General features: G+C 44.3%; 2 protein-coding genes across 2 annotated transcripts in view; one reads left to right on the top strand and one right to left on the bottom strand.

Annotated features, from left to right (window-relative positions):
• Positions 1-9731: 9731 nt before the first annotated feature.
• Positions 9732-19119, bottom strand: OXSM (3-oxoacyl-ACP synthase, mitochondrial). Its single transcript, XM_083705994.1, has 3 exons — positions 18997-19119; positions 16189-17187; positions 9732-11834 (listed from the first exon to the last, which is right to left on the bottom strand). Exons 2-3 carry the CDS (start codon positions 17160-17162, stop codon positions 11432-11434), a joined length of 1377 nt encoding a protein of 458 aa, XP_083562120.1. The 5' UTR covers positions 17163-17187; positions 18997-19119; the 3' UTR covers positions 9732-11431.
• The window catches only part of NGLY1 (N-glycanase 1), a 26563-nt gene continuing 22997 nt past the window's right edge, over positions 18803-22368 (top strand). Inside the window, exon 1 of the mRNA XM_083705943.1 lies at positions 18803-19018. The gene's annotated coding sequence lies outside the window, so the exon portion shown is untranslated. The remainder of the gene's footprint in view (positions 19019-22368) is intronic.

Here is a 22368-nt window from a genome sequence, read left to right as displayed (position 1 = left end):
TAATTTTCAAACTAAGTTCCCCCTTGCTTTGTTTAATGCCAGTTTCATGGTGGTTTGTTTTATTTGTTTTTGCTGCTGTGTTTTATGCTGACTTCTTTGTGGGGTTGTTGTTTGGGAGGGTATTGAATGTTTCTAGTGTGAATTATATTTTGTGCTTTGTCCTGCATTGCCCTGATTAGAAATCATTTTTGGGTTCAGTTTTTAGCAAGAGATTGTTCCTTGGCTTAAAGAAACGCCCCATTATCTCACACCAGAGGCTTTAAATTTTATTTCAGCAGAACCAATGCTTCTCACGTTCTTGTGAGCTTTTTCCCTCTGTTATAGAAGTCAAGCTCTTTTAAAAAAACAACAACCCAGAAAAACAGAAAAAGCACCTTCTAACAACTTTAGACAGAGGAAACATGGGATGTTGGGAAATCAGAGGCTTATTAAAAGAAAGAATCTGGCACTGCTGATAACGAAAGGCTACAATCAAACTGCAGGAAGGGAGGAGGACAGAACAAAGATGAAAATAATCAGTGAAGAAGGAGAAAGTGAAAGCTGTGAACACATCATTTCTCCACAGTCTGATCTTTAGATTAGCATTTTTTTTTAAAGTGCATGAACCGGAGAAGAGAGATAAAATAAGAAGTCTAGAATCTATGATAGGACTAGAGTATATGCCGGCCTTTGCCAATGTTGTGCCGCCCAGAAGTTTGGGGCTACAACTCGCATCAAGATTAGACTTGGACACATAAAGCATTGGTTTGACTCCTTGTGCTCCACTCTGTTCTCCCTTTGTTCCTACCTAGGGCAGCTCTGCCTTCTGCCTGCCCCTCAGAGCTAGTGCCGGATTTACATATAAGCTAAACAAGCTATAGCTTAGGGCCCCACTCTCTTGAGGGCCCCCAAAAAAATTAAAGGGGAAAAAACTGGATGTACATTTCCAAAATATAAGATAAAAAAACAAATAGAATAAAACCTACATACAGCAACTGTGTTTTGTGTTGTGTAGGCTCCTATGATGTAAGCAATGGGCCCAGTCTGCTAGCCTGCTCCCTAATATATCACTGGTTTGCTCATTTCTATATATAGGGTGCCTACATTCTGTACGGACTGGTTGCACGGTGTCAGGGTTCTGCCATCAGAACAGGGTCAGGAAGCAGAGGGGCAGTTGGGTTACAGGGAGCCTCCGAAAATCTTGCGAAGCAGTTCCTCTTCCGGTGGTGAGGAAAGCCCCACCTCCAGTGGGGAAGAGGGGAAAGGACCAGAGGTTGCTGCTGGGAGCCTCAGCACCGCTCCTGGTCAAGCCGGCCAGGAGGGAAGCACGCCTCTTCCATCGCCCACCCTGTGCAGAGGTGTAAAATGCAAAGAGGGAAGGAAAAGGCTGGGAGTGATGAAACTCTTATGTTGGGGGAGGTCCAGGAAACGATTGAGGCAGACATGAACTTGTGGCTCTGCACTGTAAAGAGTTTGCACCACTAAGGGAGCTGGGCATGTTTAGCCTGGAGAAGAGGAGGTTAAGGGGTGATATGATAGCCATGTTCAAATATATAAAAGGATGTCACATAGAGGAGGGAGAAAGGTTGTTTTCTGCTGCTCCAGAGAAGCGGACACGGAGCAATGGATCCAAACTACAAGAAAGAAGATTCCACCTAAACATTAGGAAGAACTTCCTGACAGTAAGAGCTGTTTGACAGTGGAATTTGCTGCCAAGGAGTGTGGTGGAGTCTCCTTCTTTGGAGGTCTTTAAGCAGAGGCTTGACAACCATATGTCAGGAGTGCTCTGATGGTGTTTCCTGCTTGGCAGGGGGTTGGACTCGATGGCCCTTGTGGTCTCTTCCAACTCTATGATTCTATGATTCAAAATAAAAACCTGTAAAAGACAGGTCTGAGTCCTGACTGGTTCTTCACGAGCAACCACCACCAACATCTGACACATGGCAACATGTGCAAATGGCTTTAGATACCTATGAGGTCCATAAATTACCATATAGCATATATTCAACACAAAAAAACAGTGACAATTTGTTGTTGACAAAAGATAGCTGGATCTATAAAGGGCCCCATTACCTTCAGTAGCTTAGGGCCTCATCAAACCTAAATCCGGCCCTGCTCAGAGCCAGCGCATCATGTGGGGCTAGGTGACAGGGACTGGACTGAAGAGGAGGAGGAGTGGTGGATATCAGCCTCCGCTTCTCCTGTAGCTTCCAGAGAAGAGGAAGGCAGTCTCGAATTACAGCAAGGCTTTGAGGAAGATAACAGCTCAGAGAGAGGCGAACAGCAGAGTTATGAGGTATTAGGGAAAGAGGAGGGGAGGCAGAGCAGCTAGCTGACACATCACTGGACAGCATAACCAACCCCCCTTCTCCCAAAATGCGACTTTCGTTAAGGGCGCAAAAACAAAGGGGACAGCGACAGTTTTTTGTTTCTAAACATATTTTTATTAAAGATTTCTTGGTTTACAAAAGTATGTGCAATGTCTCTTTTTTCAGGTTACATTTTCTATGGATCAGTTTCATTTGTTGAGACATTAGTGTTACATTAGGAAGAAAAGGAGGGAAGAGGTTGATGAGGGAATGGTGAGTGGGGTGGGGTCAGGTGGCAATGCTTCTATTCAGCTTAGTGTATGTGTGGGGTTTTGTGTCAGCACCGCTTGTGAGGGTCCTCTTTACTATTCGCTTGTATCCCTTTGGTGGTGAGAGAGGTTGGGTTTGGCCTAGGGTGTGGTTGTTTGTTTGTGACTGGCTGTGGTAAACTTTGTTTTCATGTGTGAGCAGTGGGTGGATGGGTGTTTTTTGAATCAGATTCACCAGATTGATTCATATGCTGTTGTCGGATTCTTGTCGTTGTCTTGTTGGACTGCGTATGTAATAAAGGGGAACCAAACTGGGTGAAGGCGTCTTCTTCTATTTGTCCCCGTGTCAGTCTCACTTTATTGGTTAGTTTTTCTAATAAGGCTGTTTCCCATACTATTTGGTACCATTGGTCCATGCTTACTCCTGACAGGTCTCTCCAGTGTCGGCACAGCGACAGTTGACCATGTTAGGTTCTTGTTTATGCCACTGTGCAGTTTTTGAAGTCACAAGACTCTGTTTACATTCCAGACTGTTGGAAGTCTCACGGGAGACAGATGTTTCCTGTTTCTTTGTCCAGTTGATTCTCTGCTTTCACAGAGAGCAGATGTATATTCTTTTCTGTCCTGCATAGATAGAAATAAAACGTAACGATGTAGCTCATACATTTCTCGTCCTTCTGCTGCTGTTTCTATACTCTGCAGAATGGGAACGTGCCTGAAGCCTCATCGGACCACAGGCGGAGGCCGTAGAAGCAGGTGTTGTTGCTAGAAGGGAAGGCGGTGAGGAGTTCAGTGCGAGCAACACCGTCATTGAGGAATGACCGGATTTCTTTGTCTTTCACCGTGATGGCTGAATAAATCATAAGTAAGAACTTTCCTGTTTCCTCCCTGCTTCTTGGTGCCATTGGGAGGAGGGAGAGGATTCCTCAAGCCTGAATCTGGGCCTCGGAAGCTGCAGCCTCTCTTCTTCCTCCTCTCTCCAGCAGTCACTATGAGCTGCCCAAGGGAGGAGACAGGCGGTGGCCATGGAGAGGCAACAGGGTGCTCCCTTGCTGCCGTAGCCACAGCTGTTGATGCTGCTTGGGACATCCTCCTCCCTGAGCTCAGCTCGGGCTGCACCTGCTGGGGAAATAGGGACATTCTGGGATCAAATCAGAAGCCAGGAAGACGGTCATAATTTCAGGACTGTCCCTGGAAAAGTGGGACAGTTGGAGGGTGTGGAAGCACCAACCTGCCAACAATTTTATGGTCAGATATTTATGGTTTTGAAGATTCTGTTAACAGTTTTAGGAGAGGATGCATGTGCAGTCAGAGTGAATTATTTACCTGATATCCACTGTACTGTAAGAAAGATCAAGATTTTGTAGCACATTAACCATATTTGCTTCTATACAGCAACACACATACCCTAATATGCACGGTATAAGAAGATACTCAAATGCAGTGCTTTCCCCCCCCCTAAAAAAATGTTTAGGGGTACTCTCATTTTCCTACTCATATTGAAATACTGCCCCTCCATGAGGCCAAACTTAGATTCACAAAATGTTTAGGGGTATGCGTCCCCCTGCATCCCCCCAGAAAAAAGCACTGTGCAAATGTATGGCGCTATTTGATCTCTGAAAGTAATATAAAAATAGGCAAATCTGTCATTCTCTCTGCATTTTAGCCATGAATGTGGATCAAAGGAAGGGATTTTCTGGAAGTGCTCTTCCTGCAAGGAAATTAAAAGAGTGAATCACAGTATGATGAACACTTCAGACAATCAGGCTATTGTGTGAAAATTCCAGTCACATGAGAATGCCACGAACACTCCACTTTGGGGGCCAAACTGCATTCATTTGTTGCCATGGCAGCATGGTCTCCATTTCCATGTGGTCGGGTACCACAATAACAGTTCTATCTTCACACAGGAACTGCAGGTGACGCTGTTACTTCCTGGTCCCATCACTGCTCATCCCAGGCACCTACTTAACCATGCCAAAGCACCCCGGAATACAGCAGGAATATATGCATCGTCTCATACTGATCCCATGTACGGGATGTTTATTAATACTTTGGGGGTGCTTTATTGCTGCTCCTGTTCCTTGTTTTGCATCCTCAAACAAATAAGCTGTGAGCAATATATATTGCACCTTGTTTTTCTGAGTTTAGTGTTAATGAGAATTTTCACTCTGGATTTTCCCTTTGAAGTTCTCTTTCTGCAAGAACAACCACCTTTAGTTCAGCAACAGAGTACCCTGGAACTGGCATTTGTAATGTTATCATGTTAGTTTCTGAACTGTTGTTAGTGCTGATATCAGATTTCTAATGCTCTGACAATACTCTTTGAGTTTCATATGATATTCTGATCCAGATCAGCAGTAGATTTGTAAAGCTTCTCCCAAAATTGGGTATCTAATGCTTGCCTAAATCTACGAAAGTGGTATGTTGGAAACTATGTGTGCATATAGCCAATTAAAATTTCCTTCCATCCCGCCCTTCTTCTTTCTCTATAACCAGTTTCATAATTATTTTTTTCTGCTAGTGAAAAGAAACGTGTTTTAATTTAGTTCGGAAGATTTTTTTTTATTATTATTTTTTAGTGCTTCTCCATCATACTAAACCACCACACTGGTATGCTTTTGGTGCCCTCGTGTGGTCATTTTTATTTTGTCTGATAAGGGTCTGGCTTTTCAATATCTATCTTTTAAAAAATTATGTGCAACCCAAACATGATTAAGACTGGTCCTCAATTAGCAAGATGCATGTTCCAAAATGAGTGGGTTCCACTGGGCTACAGAGATAGTGTTGTGCTAGAAACTGGTTTAGAATATCTCACCACCTTAAAAAAAAAGTTTGTTTTTAAAAATCCAGATTTCCAACAGTGTCCGATAAAAATGTCCTTTTGCAGCTATGAGCATAATAAATTCAAGCAAGTTTGCAGTGATCAGGCAGAGAGACTAGGCAAATGAGACCAAACTAGACTCTGTCTTTCTAATGCACAGGAAGAGCACAGGCAACCAAGACTAGGTCAAGACTCTCAAACCTGCCAGAGGTTCTCAACCTGTGGATCCCCAGATGTTGTTGGACTACAACTCCCATCATCCCTGAGCTCTGGCCTTGCTAGCTAGGGGCGATGGGAGTTGTAGTTCAACAACATCTGGGGACCCACAGGTTGAGAAAGGCTGGTAGACTGAGATTAAAGCCAGCAGCCTGGGTACCCAGAGCATATCTCCTCTTAGTCTCCATTTTCCAGGCTAAACATACCGAGTTCCTTCAACTGTTCCTCATAAGGCTTAGTTTCCAGACCCTTGATCATCTCAGTTGCCCTCCTCCGCACACATTCCAGCTTGTCAACATCCTTCTTAAATTGTGGTGCCCAGAACTGGGCACAGTATTCCAAGTGTGTTCTGACCAAGGAAGAATAGAGTAGTACTATTACTTCCCCTGATCTGGACACTGTGCATCTCCACAGGACCCATGACAGTACTGGAACGCAAATGGGGTTACAGTTCCAAAAAGAATTGCAGTGCTGAAAAGCAGAAAGCAAAATAGAACAAAAACTTTCCCTGCCTACAATTATTAATAGTAGGTAATATCCCTTACAATTAGAGCTTTCCCCTAGATTGGCAATTTGAGATCAGTGATTTTCCACTTCAAAAATAAAAAAAGCCTGTGACAGCACTGAATTTCTGAATGATCAGCTGTTTAACATCAAATTATCTTTATAGAGCTCTAAAACGCTCATAAACTGTGCGTTAAATGTGCATATTCTCAGCTACTTTTTCCTTGTGTCTTCCTATCATTTTGCAAACAGCTGTCAATTTGACGCCTCTTTCTTAGTATTTTATTTGCAGGCAGGTCCCAAAAGCACATATGTCTAGAAAGCTGGCTCTTTTGAAAGCTGTTGATAGAAACTGCAAACCAGAACTGGCAAGGCGTAAAGATTTGGTGTCCTTCCTACTGCAGTCCCTGCCTCTTTGCTCCTAAAAGTTAGCCGGCACCACATTCCAAGTGGGTTAGTATGTGATTTAATTGACCCATCCATATACATCCTTTCTTGGGTCTTTACCTTAGACTTCTTTAACAAGCTGAGCTGTTGAAACAGATTAAATCCTTCTATAACAGAAATGGTTTTCTCATCCATTCCCTTTGGTATGCAGGCAGCATGAAGGAGTTGCTCAGTTATGCAATTAAAGCGACTCAAAAAAAGAAGATGAGAAATCAAGGTAATGTTAATCCCTGTAGCATTCCATATATAATCAATTCCAGTCTTTAATATAAAAATTAAAGAAAAACTCAACTATTGCTGTGTCTGCTTTTGAAATCCAGTATACCTGAGTTCCTTCAGGAGTGTGTGTGTGTGTGTTTGTGTATTTGTTGGAAACTTACAGCCCAGTCGTAACCATTGTCTACTCAGAAGCAATTCATAATACATTCAGTGGGTCTTACTCCCTGGTAAGTGGGGTTAGCCTTAGTCATCATTTCCAGTAGCAACAAAATTAATTTTTAGCTTTAACACACACACCCAATGACTTCTGGAATATCACATCCCACATTTAAAGGAATCCTGGGAGGCGATTATTGCTCATCTTGTCACATCTCAGAAAAATACCAATCATTTGGCTTCATCATCTTAGCTCTTCTTCTGAATCTACCCAATGTCTGCCTTTTTCAGGGGTAACCAACATCCAGATGTTGTACTACAAACAATTCCAACCAGCATGGCTAATGTTTGGGGACAATTGGAGTTGCAGTCCCAACACTTGTAGGGTATTATTTATACCCTGCCCATCCAGCTGGGTTGCCCCCAACACTCTGGGCGTCTCCCAGCAAAATATTAAAAACAGAATAAAACATCAACCATTAAAAACTTCCCTGTACAGTGTTGCCTTCAGATGTCTCCTAAAAGTCAGATAGTTGTTTGTTTCCTTGACATCTGATGGGAGGGCTTTCCACAGGGCGGACACCGCTACCAAGAAGGCCTTCTGCCTGGTTCCCTGTAACTTCACTTCTTGTAGTGAAGGCCCTCAGAGCTGGACCTCAGTGTCAGGCTGGATTATGTGGGGGGTGGAGACAAGCCTTCAGGTAAATCATCCCGTCCACCTAGAAGACCATGCCTGGTCTTGCTCTGGAAGTAATATTTCCAGCCTAAGATCAGCAGATAAGAGACCTACAGTATCCATAACTCATGTTCAACACTTGGAATTTGAGAATTTTTTTTGCATAGATTAAGGTTGGCATTGAGAGAAAACAGGGCTCTCGTGGCTGTAACAGCTACGCAGCAGGCAGATAGCAAACAAAGTAAGCCTTTCCCAGTATGGAACTACAGTAGTAGTAGTAGTAGTAGTAGTAGTAGTAGTAGTAGTAGTAGTAGAAATAATAATTTATTATTTATACCCCACCCATCTGCATAGCTGTCAACTTTCCCCTTTTTCTAAGGGAAATTCCCTTATTCCAAATAGGATTCCTCGCAAGAAAAGGGGAAAGTTGACAGCTATGCCCATCTGGGTGGGTCCCAACAGAATATTAAAAACACAATAAAACATTAAACATTAAAAACTTCCCTGTACAGGGTTGCCTTCAGATGTCTTCTAAAAGTCAGATAGTTGTTTGTTTCCTTGATATCTGATGGGAGGGCATTCCACAGGGTGGGTGCCACTACCGAGAAGGCCCTCTGCCTGGTTCCCTGTAACATCACTTCTCTCAGAAGGCCCTCGGCGTTGGACCTCAGGGAATAAGTCTGAGAAAGCATCGCAAGAGATCAAAAGAAGAGAAGCTCCATCTTGTAAGTAGCCCAGGGTCCGACCATCTAGACGGATTGTGTGGAGTCACTGTGGGGTTGGGAGGGAACCAGGAGTTGTAAAAAGCCCCTAAGCATTACTGCCATTGGCAGATCTCAATGGTGACACTGATGCACGCTTGCACCTAGAACAAAATTGCCCAGGAAGACCTCCAGGTAGTTGGGATTGACTTCTCCAAACCAGGAAGAACTACCTGCAGTCTTTGGCCAGCTCACACCCAAATCTATAATAATGTTCAAATCTTCCTCCCACACAATAAGACAACAGTTTTTCTTTGTGCATTGAGTGTTGTGGCATGCAATTGTCCTTTCCCTTCTGGAGAAGCACTCCTCAACTCACCTTAGGTGGTCAAGGGACCCCTGACCATTAGGTCCAGTCGTGGCCGACTCTGGGGTTGCAGCGCTCATCTCGCTTTATTGGCCGATGGAGCTGGCGTACAGCTTCTGGGTCATGTGGCCTGCATGGCGAACCAGAGCAGCGCACGGAAACACCGTTTACCTTCCCACTGGAGCAGTACCTATTTATCTACTTGCACTTTGACGTGCTTTCGAACTGCTAGGTTGGCAGGAGCTGGGACCGAGCAACGGGAGCTCACCCCGTAGCGGGGATTCGAACTGCCAACCTTCTGATCGGCAAGCCCAAGAGGCTCGGTGGTTTAACCCACAGTGCCACTCACCTTAGAGCACAGGAAATAGCGGTTTTGGTGTGCGCTTTGAATTTACTTCCCACACTTTCATGCATCTAATTTGACAGAAGAGAGTATTTTAATTGGATTCCTGGCGGCGATCTATTTGCCTCAAGTCTGACCACCATCTCCACCTCTAAATATTAATGCATTACTTGAAAGCAATTTCCAATGAGCTACATTTGAGCTGCAAGTAAGTCCTATTCAGGCCTTACCTTTTAGTGTTCTGCAGACATGTGTCCCCAGGGACCAACATGCTAAGTCTGTCCCCTCTTGTGGTCCCCATTGCTCCCCAACTCAAGGGAGGGCGCTCTTGTGAAAAAGGAAGCCTTCTGTAGTTGTGAATGCTCCTTGCACATTTTATGACCCCCGTTTTACACAGTGATCCTCTATGGGTTGCAGGGTGAGGGCCCAGACAGAGGTAGCATGTTCATCCCTGCTTCAAATAAGGTTTCAAAGATGGAGAAATGTAAGAACTCTTTACATAACTTTGAGTAGGACATAAACAGCATACAGCCTAAAAGAAATCGTCTGCTTTCAGTGTGAAGGTAGGTTTTTTGGAGAAAGCATATGACGTATATACATTTCTTTGATGTTATGATGCAGCTTTTTGGGTAAATATTGTCTATGCTTTAGATGCACTAACTCCAAAGAGTTGAAACAAATATTTTTTCCCACATTTCACTGAGACCTGCTTCCACTGTAATGTTTTTCAATATGAAATTTATTGAGGATTTCTTTATTATTCTTTTACTGTCGCTGTCAAAAGGAGAGCGGCGAATGCATTTTGAACTGTGCTGTGTAATCATCTGCCGAATTATGTAGACAGTATATGGTGGAGAGCTCCCAGCTTCAATACTTTGCAAAAGAAAGCATTTTAATGATTCAAAGGACCCTTGCTTGGAAGAAGAAGAAGAAGAAGAAGAAGAAGAAGAAGAAGAAGAAGAAGAAGAGTAGTAGTAGTAGTAGTAGTAGTAGTTTGGATTTGATATCCCGCTTTATCACTACCCGAAGGAGTCTCAAGGTGGCTAACTTTCGCCTTTCCCTTCCTCCCCCACAACAAACACTCTGTGAGGTGAGTGAGGCTGAGACTTCAGAGAAGTGTGACTGGCCCAAGGTCACCCAGCAGCTGCATGTGGAGGAGCGGGGAAGCGAACCCGGTTCACCAGATTACGAGTCCACCGCTCTTAACCACTACACCACACTGGCTCTCTCTCTTTGGAGAAACTGTCCTACTATCCAGGGCTTTGATGGCAGCACTCCACTCAACTTGAAGCAATGTTTGCATCCAAGAGGTTTTACGCCAGTGCAAGGAGGACAAGTCGGGGGGTGTGCTCATGAATAGTCTTGTGTTCCACCTTTACTCACCTTCATACAGTGAAGTCCAGGAATGACTGGACTTTCTAGGTCACTTTGGAAGAGAAGGCTTATACCTTCTCACTAAGAGCTCCTCAAGACTGATAAGACTCTAAGAGTCTTGCTGCCATTTGGCTCCTCATCTCCCTAAGCTGCCAGCTGTTAGGAGCTATTCCACCTTGCTACAGCACAACCCACTCCATTAATTTGGCCAATAAACCAGTTGCCATTTGCACCCCCACCTCCCAGAGCTGTCACCATTTACCCCAGTCATCATAATGACAATTAAGTAAGATTCTTGCTTGCTTTCCACTTCCTTCCCCATTTTTGTGTGTGTTTATTTTTAACCTTTTGTGTTGCCTCTGCTTAAACTGTAATCCCACAGAGAAAGGCTTTATTATTCTGGAGTGTTTGTATAGTGCCTAGGAAACTTTGGGTATTTTATAAATGAATAATACAAAAAATACCAATAATAACAGCAAAACGTAGCTTGGCATTTATATGAGAAAGTCCCAAGAAGCCTTGGGCTTTGTCCCAAACCAGGGTTTGGTTCCGGTTTGTGATCCTAGTTCGCAGGCAAGGGCAAAGCGTAACTTGCCTCTTTGAACAGCAAGCGATGGTTTGCTACAAAGAAAGCTCCGGAGGGAATATCAGTCTACAAAGGGAGGGAAGGCAAGTCTGGGGTCAATATAATTCTAAATTATGTTTTGGCACTATAACTGAGCAACAAACCCATTCTTCTTTCCATATGATAAATGCGGACGCCCCCATTTCCTGGGGCAGGAAGCTGTTACGAATTGTGATTTCCTTCTGCTTGCAGATATGGAGCATTTCCTTAAATATTTATGGAAAGATGCCCTCAGCCTAAACTTTATAAATACACATTACTGTTTGTTTGAGTATAAACTTTAAAAGGAATAAAAGTGAAAAAAGGAATGAATTGGGGCAGGGACAAGTGGGGAGAGACCAGAGGTTTGCATTGCTACACATTTTTCAGGCCATTAACAGATCATCTTTTTTAAAAAAATAATGCATACATGGACAGTAAAGCTAAACATTAGCAAAACACAGTGTTGCATTAGTTCCACCAAAGCCAAAAGAATTACTGAGAGCAATACGCCGCTTTTCACTTCTCCATTCTTGGGGTACTAGCGGAACATAATTGAGGTCAAACGGTGCTTCCGTCTGATCTAGATTTAGAGTAGGTGGTAAAATTCCATGGTAACAACTCAAAGCAGTGAAAGCCGCCTCAATAGCTCCTGCAGCACCCAAAAGATGGCCTGTTGCTCCCTTTGTTGAGGAAACTGCAAGAGAATATGCGTGTTCTTTGAAGAGTCCTTTAATAGCCTGATTCTCTGCGGCGTCTCCTAGTGGAGTGGAGGTGGCGTGAGCGTTGATGTATGTTACATCTTCAGGGCAAATTCCAGCATCTTTCATTGCTGCTGACATGCATCTAGGGGAGGAGAATGAAAAAGAAAGAGATTTGTGTTACTTAAGTACATACATTAGCCTGATTTTACATGGAATACTAAGCCATGGTTTAGCAGCACGCGTAATGGTCTCCATGAACCTGAGCAAGCATCAAGTTCAATCACTCTTCTTATTGATTATTGTAACTCACTCTACGTGGGGCTGCCCTTGAGACTGACCCGGAAACTCCAGCAGGTGCAGAATGCCGCGACGAGACTCCTTACAGGGTCCTCGCCGCGGGATCACATTCACCTGGTGCTATACCGGCAGCACTGGCTCCTGGTGGAGTACAGGATCAGGTTTAAGGTGCTGGTTTTAACCTATATGGCCTAGGACCCTCGTACCTACGGGACCGCCTCTCCTGGTATATCCCACAGAGGACATTACATTCTTCAGACAAAAACATCTTGGAGGTCCTGGGCCACAGGAAGGCAGGGCTTTCTCGGCCGTGGTCCCGATCTGGTGGAACGCTCTGTCACAAGAGACTAGGGCCCTGTGGGACTTGACATCTTTCCGCAGGGCCTGCAAGACAGAGCTGTTCCACCAGGCCTTTGGCCAAGGCACAGTCTGACCCCCTCTTTAGGTAATCCTCATGGAACTCTAGCCCAATGGTTGCCATTAATTTGATTTTGAATTGATTTTAGAATAAATTGATTTTATAATGTATTTCAATTAATTGATTGTGATTTTATGTAAACTGTGTTACAGTGGTGCCTCGCAAGACGAAATTAATTCGTTCCACAAGTTTTTTCTTCTTGCGAGTTTTTCGTCTTGCGAAGCACAGTTTCCCATAGGAATGCATTGAAAATCAATCAATGTGTTCCTATGGAGACCGTCCGGGGACAGAGGGGAAGCGCCGTGCGCCTTCCCCTCTGTCCCCAGACCTGTTTAAAGCAAGGGGCGGCGGAGAGAAGATTGCTTCTCCCCGTTGTCTGCCCTGCAATCTCCGGGGACAGAGGGGAAGGCGCGCGAGCCTTTAAAACAGGTCCCCGGACCTGTTTTAAAGCAAGGGAAGGGGCAGCGGGGAGAATCGCTTCTCCCTGTTGACGCCCCTTGGTTCAAAAGGGGTCCGGGGAGAGAGCGGAAGGCGCATGCGCCTTCCCCTCTGTCCCCTCTTTTGAAGCAAGGGGCGGAGGGGAGAAGAGCACGCGCGCCTTCCCCTCTGTCCCTGGAGATTGCGGGGCTGGCAACGGGGAGAAGCGATCTTCTCCCCGCCGCCCCTTGCTTCAAAAGAGGTCCGGGGACAGCGGGGAAGACGCGCTGCGCTTCCCCACTATCCCCAGAGCTTGCGGGGCAAGCTTCGTTTTGCGAAGCAAGCCCATAGGGAAATGCGTCTTGCGAAGCGGCTAAGAAAACGAAAAACTCCTTCGTCTAGCGAGTTTTTCATCTTCCAAGGCGTTTGTCTTGCGGGGTACCACTGTACTTTTACTGTTGTTAGCTGCTCTGAACCTGGCTTTGGCTGGGGAGGGCTGGATATAAATAAATTATTATTATTATTATTATTATTATTATTATTATTATTATTATGCCTTCTCTCTTCTTCCAGTGTGGCTGGAAATAGCATTTCTGTCAAGTTTAGTTTTGCTTTCAAAGAACCTTACTTATGAACCAGGGATCCCGGTTTACAACAAACTGGTCTGTTTCTAAACAAGCCACTGTCGTCGTCTTCTTCTTCTTCTTCTTCTTATTATTATTATTATTATTATTATTATTATTAAATTTATACCTCGCCCATCTGGCTGGGTTGCCCCAGCCACTCTGGGCAGCTTCCAACACACACAATAATAATAATAAAACATCAAACATTAATAGTAACAATCAGATCCTATTTAAAAAGTCACAATACAATACAGCATTATGCAATAATACATTATAATCCAACAGTACACACTAAAAATAAACATCAGCAAGTAATAATTAAACAGTTTACACTTATTAATTACAATAAAGAATTACTCATCCATAATCAATAAAGATAGCAGCAAATCACAATACAGTGGTACCTCTGGTAATTCGTTCTGGAGGTCCGTTCTTAACCTGAAACTGTTCTTAACCTGAAGCACCACTTTAGCTAATGGGGCCTCCCACTGCTCCTGCACCGCCATGGCACGATTTCTGTTCTCATCCTGAAGCAAAATTCTTAACCTGAGGTACTATTTCTGGGTTAGCGGAGTCTGTAACCTGAAGCGTATATAACCCGAGGTACCACTGTACATAAAACACCACAAATCATACAAAACGATGCAAAAGGATTAAATTAAGAAACAAGGACACACAACCTAAAATTATTTTTTAAAAAACAACAAAAGCCGATACCTGAACTCCTCTCCTCCCAGCTCCTTCTGCTGTTCTCAAAGTCATGGTTTGGGAAAGGCTCCCAGGGCTGGAGGTTGGGGCAAGGAAGGTGACTCGCAGATTTAATCAGTTCCCACATAATACTCAGCCAAGATTCTTTGAAAGTAAACTAAACTTGGCGCAAGCCCTCCTCCCAATTGTGCAGGAGGAGGAGGAGCCTATGACCTCAGCCCTCTGCTCAGATTCATGGAGGCTCATCCATGTGCCGCCAAACCACGGTTTAGTGTTGCATGTGAATGTGCACGAAAGCAATTAAACCCTAAAACTACAATTATGCATTCATCCATCGTGCAACTTCACAAGATCACCATTCTGTATTCAACATGCAGCCTCAGCAGATGAAAATGAGTAAGAATCAATTCCATAGGATACATCCTTAAGGCAGGGATAAATGCATTTGTCTTGCATGTTAGGTCACATTAATTGAAATATTCCATAGAATCTATGGCCAAGCTAATGCCGAAGTGGAAAATTCAGTCCTAATGAGCCGAAGGCATTAATTATCTTGAATGTTCTGCTGTGTTACTTGCCATCTTTAAAAGGAAATAATATTTCCACAAACACTAGTAGCAGCCATGTCTCTTTGAAACTGAACAAGCATATCTAATTAATGTAGGTAAACATTGTCCTATGTCCTTTGCCATTCCAAATGGGTAAGGGGGATTAATTTTACTTCTGCAATATTATTAATCATTTCTAGAAGACTACTTAACAGTTACAAAGTGCTTCACAATTCTTTTCTAACTTAATTCTCACAATTGCCTTCTAGGCAGAATTGAATGAGAGATCATGGTTTGGCCAGGGGTGCCAACAAGATTTTCTGGGTCTGGTATATTGTATATGGATTGAGGCCCTTGCTGCACTCAAAAGAGAAGACAGAAATTTGCATAAAATTTGCATATGCCTTATGCCACATACAATTTTGTACACTCTTTTGCAGGTGGGGCAGAGGAGCGCCCAAAAATAAATTGAGGGTCCCAAACAAGTAATAATATGTCTGACAGACAAAATACCACGGTTTCCCCATAACTGGTGGTTCCCTCACTGCGAGAAGTGAGGTTACAGGGAATCAGGCAGAGGGCCTTCTCAGTAGTGGCACCCACCCTGTGGAACGTCCTCCCACCAGGTGTCAAGGAAATAAACAACTATCTGACTTTTAGAAGACATCTGATGGCAGAGTTATCTCCTGATTGGACTACTGCAACACGCTCTACATGGGGCTACCTTTGAAGGTGACCCAGAAACTACAACTAATGAAGAATGCGGCAGTTAGACTAGTGATTGGGAGTGGCTGCCAAGACCATATAACACTGGTCCTGAAAGACCTACATTGGCTCCCAGTACGTTTCCGAGCACAATTCAAAAGCCCAAACGGCCTCAGCCCAGGATATCTGAAGGAGCGTCTCCATCCCCATTGTTCAGACACTGAGGCCTTCACTGCGAGAAACGAGGTTGCAAGGAACCAAGCAGAGGGCCTTCTCGGTAGTGGCGCCCGCCCTGTGGAAGGCCCTCCTATCAGATGTCAAGGAAATAAACTATCTGACTTTTAGAAGACATCTGAAGGGGACTTTTAGAAGACATCTGAAGGGGAGTACAGGGAAGTTTTTAAAGTGGCTGGGGAAACCCAGCCAGATGGGCGGGGTATAAATAATGAATTGTTGTTGTTGTTGTTGTTAACATGTCACAGAATTCAGAGTACACTGCAGAGGCATGGCTGAGTGCTAGAGCACAAGCTTTGTGTACAAACGGTCCTATTTCCAACATTTCAGTGTAGGGCTAGGAGAGATTGCTGCCTGAAACCCTGGACAGCAGTCAATACCAGTGAATATGGAGCTATCTGAGCCAGTCTGACTCAGTATATGTCAGGTCCAGACTGGGCTGGGAAGTTCAAAAATAAGTATTAAACAGTAGGGAATTTCTAATGTATGGATTGATTCCCAATGTAGAAAACAACTTTACAATTATTTAAATGTGTTTTTTACCTGAGGGCACCATCCCCATTTGGATTAGGGGCTGTTATGTGGCAAGCGTCACCTGAGAGTCCGTAGCCCAAAATTTCTGCGTACAGTTTAGCTCCTCTCTGTGCTGCGTGCTCATATTCTTCCAAAACCAAAATGGCGGCACCTTCTCCCATGACAAATCCTTCCCTCAGCGGGTGGAATGGCCGGCAAGCTAGCTGAGGGCTTGAGTTAAAGCTAGTGCTCAGAGCCCGAGCTCTGGCAAACCCGGCTAGAGACAAGGGGCTAATGCAAGCCTCTGTCCCCCCAGCCAGCATCACATCAGCATCACCGTAGGCTACAAATCGAAAGGCGTCTCCGACAGCATGTGTTCCTGTGGTACAGGCCGTGGATACGGCATGGTTGGGTCCCTTCAGCTGGTATCTGATGCTAATATGACCTGCCGCCATATTGACCAAGATCTTTGGAACAAAGAACGGGCTGACTTTGTTGTAACCCTTTGTTGTGAACATGGAGGCCGTGTCAGAAATGTCTTCCAGCGGAACCATTCCCATCCCTATTGCCACACCAGCATTCAAATGGTCCAGTTCAGATTGCGGATGCCACCCAGAGTCTTTTATTGCTAAGTCGGCAGCAGCTATGGCCAGGATGGTGGCAGATGACACGGCCTTGCTCTCTGATTTCGACACAAAGCTTTCTCTGTGGAATTGGCCCTCGCTAACCCCCTTCGGCACACAGGCGGCTATTTTACATGGGACGGCCGAATATTCCTCCCCTTCAAGAGCAACGACCCCACAATTTCCCTGGAGAAGGTTGTTCCACACAAGTTGCGTTCCGACGCCCAGGGGCGACACCAACCCAATGCCTGTGACAACCACTCTCCTTCGGCTGTGATGAGTTGCGCTCGTGCTCAAATGCTTTCTCACGATTCTCAAATGCCGATGTACTTGGGAACCTTGAAGATTGAGGCATGCAGTTTTTAAGAAGTGGAGAAGCATGGCGGCAGTTTTCAGAAATGAATTCCTGTAGGACAAAAAGGCAACTCTATTATTCTTAACTGTTATGGAATCAGTTGTGGAGGAAAACTGTGGGTGTACTACATTTAAAAGAAACAAAGATGTTCTTTCTAATCCATGCCTGTTTTTCATTTAAAGAATTTTTTGGTTGCAATTTGATACCAGCAGTGCTATTTTTCTAGAAAAAGAGGTGCCAGAACTCACCATGAAGGCCTCCCTTGTTCTCTTATAATAGTGATGGCACCCAATGGAGTGGTGCTGGAACTGAGTTCTGGTGAGTTCTGGCTAAAAAAAGCCTTGGATACCAGGGATATGGGACTTTTTAAGGCCTGGTGACCATACAGTGGTACCTCAGGTTAAGTACTTAATTCGTTCCGGAGGTCCGTTCTTAACATGAAACTGTTCTTAACTTGAAGCACCACTTTAGCTAATGGGGCCTCCTGCTGCTGCCACGCCGCCGGAGCACAATTTCTATTCTCATCCTGAACCAAAGTTCTTAACCTGAAGCACTATTTCTGGGTTAGCGGAGTCTGTAACCTGAAGCGAATGTAACCTGAGGTACCACTGTACTTCCAAATTATTCTAGCACAGAACAATGCTGAAATTGTCCTTTGGGCTACATGCCGAAATAATGAATGGGTCAATACACAAGAATTAAAATGTACATGGCAGCTTCCAAGTCAATATTTTTTAGAAAGGCCCATCTGCTCTTATGCTACCTGCTCAAGAAACTCTCTGAAATTGGAACTCGACCTTGCTCAGCTCTCTTGTGAAGATGGGAATCAATTAAGAGGTAAAGCAATTTCAGTTGGAACCCTGCAAAGGCTGTATATTTCAGTCCCAATATACAGCCTTTGCAAGGTTTGAACTGAAATTGCTTACAATAACTTATTAGGTCACAGTTTGCTAGGAGACATCACTATGATATAGATGGCAGATGAGACAAATAATCAAAATAATTGGTACAATAACTAGCTATATCATAAGCAACTCAATTTGCACTGCAGAGTATTCTAACGCTTGGACAAATTAGTTCATATATTTGTTTCCCTTCCTGTCTTTTCTCTGAAAAGGACCCAGTGTGGTGTAGTGGTCAGACTAGGACCTGGGAGACGAGGGTTCAGATCTCTGCTCAGTCATGAAACTCACTGGATTACCTTGGGCACACACAAATGACAAAACCTGACACGTCTGACCCCCCAAAATGGGTCACATTTTAGGGAGCAGGGCTAAAATACTAAACATGTTATTTTGCAAAAACATAACCATGAGATCACAGCATAAACCAGGTCAATGAATCCTTCAACAAATCAACCTAGGAAATGCAGAACCTGGGAAATCCCTATTGTTATAGGGAGCCTGATTTCTTTCTAACCCAAAAGGAGTGCCTAACAGTTTTGCCACTCGCATTTCTGGTGAAAATAACAACCAGAAAGAAGCTGGTTCATGAGCTTTAATAAGGTCTAGACTAGAGTTTCGAAAGTGATGGCAGTGGCGTCATTCTCGCTACTGCGCATGCTCGACAACCCTAAAAAAATAAATAAATAAACCAACGCGCGGGGCGGAGCGAAAACGTCGCTGCGTTCACAGAAGTTTCTGAAAGGGGAGGGAGGATTCCGCTTGAGGCAGCTTTATCCCGAATTGAGTGCGGGCGGGCGCACAGCAAAGTCCAACTTCCTTGCTCGCTGGCAAAGACACCCGGGGTGGTCAAGTGCCGCTGTAGGAGGATGGCGGCCGCCCTGGGACCCTCCACAGCGGCGCGCTCGTCCCTGAATCCCACAGAGACGTTTTTAGAGGCCTCCCGTTTGCTGCTTACCTATGCGGATAAATAGCATCAGGTGAGGGGTGCGGACGGGCCCGGCAAACAGCCGTGCCGAGGGTGGTGAGACGGCTTGCGCCTGTGTCGTCTCCTCGCGGAGGCCGCCGGGACACGACGGCGCGTCTTGGTAAATAAAAGCTTTTGGACCATGGATGGAAAAGCTGCGTGTAGTGCCGCGGGCGGGCGAGGCAGTGATTGCCTTGACGTTGCCCTGTTTACCCAGAGTATCGGTTTGCTGCGTTGGGTCAGCTGCAACCAGATCTCTCCCTCCTGTGGGGCCAGTTGCTTAAAAATAGCAGTCGTGAAGCCCCCTGTCTTGCATTTGCTTCTGCTGTGTGGCCTTACCATTGTGCCCATTCGTTGCACCAGGGTGTACAGTATATATAATATAATACGAAGCTGCATCTCAGTGCTCCTATTGAACTGTGAGACATGCTTCTGGCCTTCTGGGATAGGAAGCCTTCCCATCTGCATTCCTGGTAGATCTTAATTTTGAAGAACTTGTTTGTGGTGGCAGGCACCACATGCAGATTAGAGAGCGTGGGAGTGATAATTACGAGAACCTCTGTGGATATACAGAGTGCATTTCTTTCTCCTCTGAATTTGTTATGGTGCTTTCAGGCCAGAGAGTTAAGATCTCCAGGTACAGGTGTCAGAATGACTGCAACAGAAAGGCCATTTTAGGAATAAAGTTTTAGAAACAAAGAAAAAATAAAATAAATCAAAATACTGGGGTGTTAAAGAAGCCCGAGGAAACAATCTGGAACACTACCAAGATATCCCAAACCAGAACGTTTATATGAGGTATAGAATGGAGTAGTGTGGAAATCCTCCAGAAATCTTAAGAATCCACCTTTTGAAGTAATGGAGCCGGTTATTATTTATGACTGAGGGGAGGAGGGGGAAACCACTGCTTTTGAAAAATGCTAAATACTGTAACTAAATTCACACCAAGAGAAATTCAGCCTTGAAGAGTGCTTGTTTTACAGTAGACAGCTGTTTGAAAACACTGCCCAGAAATTTAACTGAGTAGCTGCATATCAAACTGCATAATTGAAATGCCCTCACAGGACCAAAGGGGAATCATGTTGATCTACACACTGAATCTACCTTCTAAGTACCGTAGTTAAAATGACTTTTCAAAGATCCCAGGATATCTGGTTCTGAGGTATTCTTAAGAATCAGACCGGCACACTCTACAGAATAAAATGAAATTGGAACTTAATGCAAGAAATGTCACTTCTTTTTTAAGATTGTGGCTTACTGCGCCACTCCTATTTAGTTCCTGTTTATTAAGATTCCTTCTGTAAACTTTTGCCTAAGCAATCACTGGAATAGGAAGTGTTTTTAGACTTCCGTGGTTGCTACATCAGACTAATTCTAGTTCAATCTGGTGTGCAGACCTGATTATTTTGGGTGCCTTATAACATGGTGTTTCAGGTTGTTTTAATAGTAAAAATGGGTTCTAGTTAGGAAGGGTTAATAAAATCTTAATTTTACAAGGGTATTGGGTCTCATTACTAAATAAGGTTCTTAAGTGTCTGAATGGGAAAGGTTTTGGCATTAAAGACATGTGTGATAGCTAGTGATGCTCCTTTTGTACAATCTATATCAATTTTTTTTTCTTCTTACACACGTTTACCAGCTTCTGAATAGACATATACAGGATTGTGCTGTCAATTCCATATATTTCAGTTAGATTTCTGTGAAGAAAGATTAACGACTTGGTTGCTGCATTTAATACAACAGATTGCTGTTACCAGTTTGATGCCCAAAACTTCCCTAAGCTGGGAAAATAGCTCTTCAAGCCTCTTTATGTGGCAATGACAGCTGGTTCAACAACTGGTTGTCATTTTTTTTCTGAGCCCAGGGACAGACACTTCAAAGAGGAAGAGAGAATGATCACATGGAGTCTGTCCCTAGAAGTGAGGATTCACAGAAGTAAGAATCCTTTCCTGCTAGTTGGAAAAATCAATACAGATCAATAAAACCCATGCATATTGATCAGTTTAGATTATGTGCTGGGAGATCTAGGATAACTGGCTTGGGCAGATGGGAGTTGTAGTCGAAAACATCTGGAGGGCACCAGGTTGTTAAAGGCTGTTCTAGGGACCAAAAATAAAGAGAGAAGCTTTGCTTGATGCTGACAGGACATAACATTTGGCATTAAGCAGTGTTAGAAACTGGGAGAGAAAAGCTAGGAGCCAAATGGCTTCTGGGACTTGGGTAAGGTAAAGGTAAAGGGACCCCTGACCATTAGGTCCAGTCGTGGCCGACTTGGGTTGCTCATTTCACTTTATTGGCCGAGGGAGCCGGCGTACAGCTTCCGGGTCATGTGGCCAGCATGACTAAGCCTCTTCTGGTGAACCAGAGCAGCACACGGAAACACCATTTACCTTCCCACCGGAGCAGTACCTATTTATCTACTTGCACTTTGACGTGCTTTCGAACTGCTAGGTTGGCATGAGCAGGGACCGAGCAATGGGAGCTCACCCCGTCGCGGGGATTCGAACCGCCGACCTTCTGATCGGCAAGCCCTAGGCTCTGTGGTATATCCCACAGCGCCACCCGCGTCCCATGGGACTTGGGTAGTGGGTGCCAAAACAGAATGTCTAGTCGCCACGGGGTGGGTGGGTGTGTCAGCAACACTTTTTATTTATTATTTTGATAATCATGAATTAATAAATTTTATATGCAGTTCACATAACTGACACATTGTTAATATCATATTTTTAGCAGAAATGGTAAATACGTATTTAATTTGGTGTTTACAATAAAAAATATTGGGACCACACTCCAGTTTTCAAAACACTCTACTCTTTATTGTTAAACTCCTTAACATATTGTCTATCCTTAACATATACTTCGAAGCTCCAAAGCACATGCATTTCACTATTCCTTGAATGTCAGCCAGGCGCAAAAAATGGCGCCCATACTTTTTGAGGTGCTCACAGATGAAGAATCTTTAGGTGCAAAATGCGCCTGGCGCCCTGCTAATTTCGAACCCTGGGCACACTAGGGATGCATCCCGAGAGCGGGCATTTCACATATATCTAACTGAGAGCATTTTCTTAATATGGGAAGTTTAGGGATGCAGAAGAAGGTCTCTAAGGATGACAGCATCCTTTGAGCAAGAGCATCTGGGAGAAATCAGTCCCAAGCCATTTTTTACTTTTAACTAAGCACAAGAACTTTGAATCGTATCCAGAAATGGCTCACCAGCCAGTATAGTGACTAGCTATATACCCTACAGCTGGTCCTAGTTAGCATCTTGGCAGCTGTATTTTGAACAGACTGAAGTTTCCGAGAAATCTTCGGAGACAAACCCAGAACACTATGTTGTGGTAATCTGGGGGGGGGGGGGGGGGA

The sequence above is a fragment of the Podarcis gaigeae genome, assembly GCF_964106915.1.
Source record: "Podarcis gaigeae genome assembly, chromosome: 12".
Lineage (NCBI taxonomy): Eukaryota > Metazoa > Chordata > Lepidosauria > Squamata > Lacertidae > Podarcis > Podarcis gaigeae.
The sequence above is the reverse complement of the archived record's forward strand: the minus strand, read 5'-3'. Positions and strand labels throughout refer to the sequence as shown.